This window comes from Perna viridis, chromosome 11 (genome assembly GCF_037379345.1).
Source record: "Perna viridis isolate PV_CMFRI_1.1 ecotype Kerala chromosome 11, ASM3737934v1, whole genome shotgun sequence".
Lineage (NCBI taxonomy): Eukaryota > Metazoa > Mollusca > Bivalvia > Mytilida > Mytilidae > Perna > Perna viridis.
In genome coordinates this window covers 20,461,242-20,467,890 of record NC_142455.1, presented here as the reverse complement: position 1 = coordinate 20,467,890, position 6,649 = coordinate 20,461,242, and the positions used below count along the sequence as shown (strand labels likewise).

Genomic DNA, 6,649 nt, shown 5'->3' with positions numbered 1-6,649 from the left:
CTTACTGTTCTTGCCAGCGTTCACCATTCGCTGATCTTGCCGCCGCTCACTGTTCAACTGTATTAGAAAACAATGTGAACACTGCAAAAGTACCTGTTAATTGAAAGTAGTATGGGTGACATGGAGAACGTGGCACAAATTTTTTTGATCGAACGGAACAGATAAGAACATACTTTCCTTACCTGTTGAGAGCAATTTTTACAATACTGTTTTTTTGTTGTTCCCAATTTTTTAACAAATTATAATTGGTGAACGGAAAATTGTATGGAATGGCTTAACATAAACAGACATTTTTTTTTATTTTTCTAATTCCATTTGGTCTTGGTGGAATAGATGATATTTTAAAAGTGTATTAACATTCAGATTTATAATTGGTCAACATTTGCAATAAATACGTCAGAAGTATTTTATAACCAAGGGCGGATATCCAGACACTTTGAAAAGGAGGGGTGCCAGCCGCGGTTCCTCCAAAAATAGGGGGTGTTAGGACATTATTTGAGGAAAAAGGAGGGGTGTCAATCTCCCTCGGGATCCGCCACGTATAACTGAGTATCAAGTAACAGCGGTTTTTGTTTTGTTTTTTTTTTTCAGGATGAAAGAAATATAATGGTACAAACGGCTATTGGTAGAACTTCTTATTTCCTGATACAAACATTTATCTCCGCCGCAAGGCTATCGCTACCCACGATTTACAATGAATCACTCCACGATGGCAAGATCATGGCTAGAACAGTGTGGAGAATGTTGACTACAACAATGTGTAGTGAACGGTGGCAAGAACAGTGAATGATAATGATGGCAAGAACAGTTGCAAGAACAGTTAATGAACAACGATTGCTAGTACAAAGTATGGAGACTGTTTGCAAGTACTGAGAAATTAAAACGGGGGAAAGAACAGTGAACGGAGATCGTTGGCCATGACACTTAGTTAAAAACTTACAAGACAATAACAGTAAATACAGAACTGTGGCATAATTTTCAATAAAGAACTGTGACAAGAATTGATAGATTGGTTTGGCTCGGCATTTATATTCTTGGAGTCCTGCAAAGTATCGATACAATCGGTGGATGAAATACAGAACTTGAAAAGAACTAATGTTATTCGGTCCAAATCTAAACTTAAGTGAGTAGCTGAGATATCGAGACTCGATTCACTACATTCGTAATTTACGGTGACGTGTTCAATACCCATTGCATGACATGACAAATATAGCATATTAGAACGGGCTATACAGTTGCGATCACTTCTAACCTCTCTTCGATCCTGGCAGCATTCGCTGTCATAGAACAGTTCTAAACTGTAAGAAACTTTTCTGCCCCGCGACACACCTTGTCAGGGTCTGTCAGGGCTCTTGACAAGCTCTGTCATAATATGTCATGGGTCCTGACCCCTCCTGTCAGGAACTGTTCTAGGTAAAATAGATACGTGGATTAGAAGAGTTCCTGACAGATTCTGACAGTCGCATTAGCTCGAGAATACTTCCCTAACTGAATTACATACAGTACATGTACGTGATTTCGGAAAGAAAGGCGTAGCACCCGCATCCCGATTCTTACGACGGGAAGGAAGCTTTGCTAATGTTTAAACTCGACTTTTTCCATTTTTCACATGACTTTTATATATGGTATACAGTACCAACAAAAATATTGCCTGCCGTACCTGCTACGCCCCTGATTTTGACTGAAATATATCAGTCGCAGTCACACACATGGTAGTTATATTACAAAAAATAGCATTTTAGTCAATAATTTTAGACTCTCATGAAAATCAAAAGTGCTCGCACTCATACATTTTGCACTAATATGAATCTAGCATTTTTAATTTCTACCGTTTCTACATATAAGACCATGTAGGTTAATTGGAAGTGTTCACACTCATATTCGTTACTAAAAGTGGCATTTTCAAGATTTTCGACTGAAATATTTAGGTATCAGTCACCCATTTAATGCTAAAATTGTCAATTTTAACATTTTAAGAATGATTTGTGACCCCTATGTTGTTAAAAGTAGCTTTCACTCAAAAAGTACTTAGTGAATGTTGAACTTCGCAGAATTACCAAAGTTATCGTTTACCACTTTACAATTAGAACAGATACATAAACTTTTAATTTTATAATTAAATAATTTAATTTAATTAATATCACAGGTGTATGACAGAATGTAAAACATTATATATGTAAACAATGATAATTTTTGAACGATATGAGTGACTGGACCGAGATCGACGAAAATTGGAACATGAACAACGATCGCGTGATTGTGGGATGATGACCACGACGAGCTCTTAGACTAGATCTATATATACACTGTAATTAGAAATTCAATGTAAATTTTGAAATCAAGAATTTTTCCTAATCGGATTTGCTAATTTGCATTAACCACACAGTTTCGTTTATTAATTGCGGACTTCCTGTCTTAAATTACGTAATACTGAATAGAAAGAATTAGTGTCAGGAACTGTCCAGGGGTATGACAGTTTAGAACAGCTTTTTGTATTTTCTTTGACACGATCCAGGACTGTTTCTGTCAGGATCTGTCAGGGAATAGGGCAAAATGTGTCCTGACCCAGGACAGCCTCTGTCAGAGCCTGTCAGGATCTCTGTTCTATCTGCTGTCGTAGAACAGAAATCCTGACAGATTCTGACAGAATTTAAGAAGGTTAGAAGTGATCCCAACTATGGAAATATAGTAGAATTTGTTCCTTACGTTCAATATTCAATGGTATGGCAAAAAATATACGAATGTCTTGTAAGAAGCATAAGCTGTTTGACCTTATGGGGCTCCTGGGCTAAACCATTGTTTTAGTGTGGATTTCATTCACAATATGATTCATTCATAAGATATTGTGTGTGTGTGTCATGTTCCACATTGTAGTTGAATAATTTATAGAGGTTTATATCTGTTTGTATGTGCAAGTGTGCATTTTTTTATGTTAGAATAAGGAAAAGTTTATCTGACTCAAATAATAAAATTTCATTTCTATATCAAACGTAAAAATGATATGTTTACTGAACGAATTTATACAGAACGTTTCAAATACAAAAGTACCAATAATATATATTGAAAATTTCGATTTGCTAGCTGCACACGTGTTTCAAGGAGAATCCTCTAATCAGCAGCATTAGAATCAAATATATAGAAAAATCTAAATCCAAATATTAATTGGGTGCAAGAAGTACTCTAAACCAAAACTATCGAAATAGAAATCCAAACCATATACCGAGAGTTTTTACCATATGCAATACAAGGAATGAAACCTCAATGATTTAGGTATTTTGAAATTTGTAATGCTGTAAATTTCGATGGATATAATAAGCAAAGGTATGAATTAATGTTTATTTATCTTTTTACGACAAAATGAGAGTGACAAAATTGAAAAAAATATTTTTAACTATTTTGGCATATTCATTCTATCAAGATGTTGTCAATCTGAAGTGAATAGTCAAATCAGGCTTCATTTTCTTGCATTTCCAGTCATCTCTGAAATGAAAAATATACCATTTATTATTCTTTTCAAAACTTCATCTATCGCTACTATTCTAAACAAAACAATGCTAATAATTCTTTCCGTAACTGAAACTATGCTTATTAGTAAAGGAGCAGATTGTAAGGATACTAATTTCACATCATGCCATGCTTGCACATTGCTTTGATGTGTGATGCTTATTTAAATCGCAATATTCCTAAAAGGCTTCGTTGATACATGTAATACATGTAATACTGGCGACAATAGCACAGGCAAGAAATGGGGATAAATTGCTCTCACGAAAATGTACAGAAGGATCCTCTTTTCATAGTGTAGATGTTTCTACGTCATTTTCCACCACTGTTGTTTAGTATATGCGGAGATTCGACAAAAATATGTACCGAACAAGACGAAAAGATAAAATATTACATGTATGATGTAAAATCAAATTAAGCATATTAAGATGAAGTTGACATTCCTGCTTACCAAAATCAAAAATGTGGTCTTTGCATTCTTTTAGTTACAGTTAATTGTTTTACATTTATGATATACTACAAAGTCAAATAATGCGGATAAAATTGGTAAATAAGTGGTTAATCAACATGGAACCAAAACGCAGAATGAATTATTTACAACGCTGGCCTTTTTTAAATATATGTATTAAAGTTTGGACATTCAAAACTTATACAACATCTTGAGTTAAAATTAGAAAATGCTTATTTGTTATTTAGTTGCACGAATATCAACATGCTCCACTAAGCGGCAATCGTTCGTTTCCTCTCCTAATCGCTGCAGACAAGCATTTCGAAATTGTCGGACATTATTCAGATCAAACATCGTTTGGCAAACGGATAGCTTTGCGTAAATCTTTCACTTTCTCCATACTTTACAAAGTTCTTGCATTTTCTGAGAGGGCTAGCTGCAGCGTGGAGAGTGAATGTGGAACGTCAGATGTTGTTTTCTCTTGACAACAGACCACAACAAAACGCAAACATATGCAATATCATTTTACTCTTAACAAAAATAAAGAAAACTAGTAGTTAAAAGGAAACATACCACTGTTATCGATGACACCGAGTAGTTAAAAGGAAACATACCATTGTTATCGATGACACCGAGTAGTTTAAAAGGAAACATACCATTTTGATCGATGACACCGAGTAGTTAAAAGGAAACATACCATTGTGATCGATGACACCGTTTCTGTCGAGGTCTGCTTCTTCCATTGCTAATGTTGCAGTATTTATTGCATCATTCTTTGCAAGTCCATATGCAAAATATAAGCAAAACATATCAATCCACGACGGTTCATGCTGAGGATTACGTCTTTCCTCAATCATTTCTATGCAATCCTGTCTCGACATTGCTTCCTTCTGCAATATAAATAAACCTCAGAGTTCACGAAATATATTGTGCATCTATAGGACAAAATAATTGCTATATTAAAATGCACCACGTCCCTACAATGCGTATTTGTAGATATAAAATTTGGGAAGTAATTTCGATGTTTCTTATATGTGTAATAAATTTTTACAGATACTCTGAAAATTCGCTTCATGGAAAAGGTGTCCAGTGAGGAATTTCCATCAAATTGAAATATGCAACAATCAATGAATTCTCTCCTATGAGGTGGGGCTTTAAACAAATAATTATTATTTTACCGGAAGAGCATAAAGATTCATTTAAGACATGTCAATTCGAAAAATCTACTCATCAATTTGATATCAGATCAGACATTATATATATCAAAACAAGATTGAAGGCAACAACATTAATTTTATGTCATTATTACTACCCTTTGTCACGAATGTATTGCTAAATACTGTAAAAGTATTTTAATTTGTGGATACCAATGTTCGTGGATGAGGGAAGAAACACATGTTCGTGGATTTTGAATTCGTGGTTTTGAGGTGTTTACTATACACCCATCACTGGAAATCCCCTTTTCGTTCGGAACCAAAATTCGTGGTGTGGCCTACCCAGGAAAACCATGAAAATTAGTACTCCACGAACAATAGTACGTTCACAGTAGCAAACAAATGACTCACTTAGTTTTTTTTCTGTGGTAGATCTCGTAAATGGGCATCGAAAACCTTCAGTACTTTTACCTTGAAAATCTTGATAATTGAAAAATCCGACTAAGATAAGATTTACATGTTAACTATTCTTGAAAACAAGTCAGACATTGTACCTTAAAATGTTTTTGAAATCTTTCGATCTCTTTAAGCACTTACAGCACTGGGAATGTCTTCTCTTAAAACAGCACTCTCGGATGCAGCAAGACATAATATCAGTACAATGGAATACTGTTTGCTAGTCATTTTCAACTTGCGAAAGCGTGGTCTTCTACTGAACAAAATCAGAAGTCTCGTGAATATGATTTTAAATTATTTTTTTAATGGTAAATATGCAAGATTTGTCAACATAACTAACTGCGAAAGCATAAAAAAGCTGTACTTATATTTTAACGTGACTTCAAGTATAAAACTCTATAAATATGATTTCAAGATCCTTTATAGATACTGACATATTTGAAAACTGTTGTTTTTATTGAGATTAGTATCTTAATTTTTAAACATGTAAAACCTAACATGAAAGAAAAAATACTTACCAATTATAAAGGATGAATGCTACAATGAATACTCAAACTGAATAATGTGATTAAAAGCTCTGTTTTAATTTAATTTAATTTAAACTGTTTAACATTTGAAAATGCAATGACTAGCTTTTGATTATATTTCCACAGATGATGAGTGTCACTTATCTAAAATAACAGTTCCCATAAAATTCAGACACTGTTAATAGTAAAATAATTCATGGTGTAGATGAACCCAACAAAAAATATTATGCTTTTTCAGTTACATATGCTATACTTTCACATTTTTACGTGCAAATATGCACTTTGTAGAAAATACATACATGTATCTCCCATTAAAATCAACCAAATGAGACCTAAATCAGGAAGAACAACTCTTGCCAAAGTAACATTTTTTGTATACAATCTATATATTTTTTTTTATCTCAAAAGCGCAACAACCAATGACAAACTATGACTGGTTATGTGATCATTAATCATTTCTGAACAAGAAATAAGTCTGAATTCCGTTGGTTTTTTGACATGCATAAATCACTCTCTGTTTGACTTTTAGAAAGGCGGCTACTTGAACTTTTAACTAATTATGT

At 33.9% G+C, this 6,649-nt stretch overlaps 1 protein-coding gene across 2 annotated transcripts; it reads right to left on the bottom strand.

Annotated features, from left to right (window-relative positions):
- Positions 1-3,339: 3,339 nt before the first annotated feature.
- LOC148603283 (uncharacterized) lies at positions 3,340-6,133 on the bottom strand. 2 transcript variants are annotated; one of them, XM_088553406.1, is made up of 4 exons: positions 6,078-6,133; positions 5,701-5,812; positions 4,647-4,839; positions 3,340-3,480 (listed from the first exon to the last, which is right to left on the bottom strand). In XM_088553406.1, the coding sequence occupies exons 2-4, from the start codon at positions 5,785-5,787 to the stop codon at positions 3,455-3,457; spliced, it is 306 nt and encodes a 101-aa protein (XP_088409532.1). In that variant the 5' UTR covers positions 5,788-5,812; positions 6,078-6,133; the 3' UTR covers positions 3,340-3,454. The 2 variants fall into 2 exon arrangements, with proteins under 2 accessions (XP_088409532.1, XP_088409531.1); XM_088553405.1 differs by having other exon boundaries at positions 5,701-5,815; positions 6,078-6,129.
- Positions 6,134-6,649: the final 516 nt, after the last annotated feature.

Excerpts from the sequence above, each read along its gene's own strand:
- LOC148603283 (XM_088553406.1), bottom strand. The coding sequence starts at position 5,787 with ATGACTAGCAAACAGTATTCCATTGTACTGATATTATGTCTTGCTGCA. Across the intron at positions 4,840-5,700 it reads GAGAAGACATTCCCAGTGCT|AAGGAAGCAATGTCGAGACA; the intron begins GTAAGTGCTTAA and ends TTTATATTGCAG. Across the intron at positions 3,481-4,646 it reads CGGTGTCATCGATCACAATG|AGATGACTGGAAATGCAAGA; the intron begins GTATGTTTCCTT and ends TTTTCATTTCAG.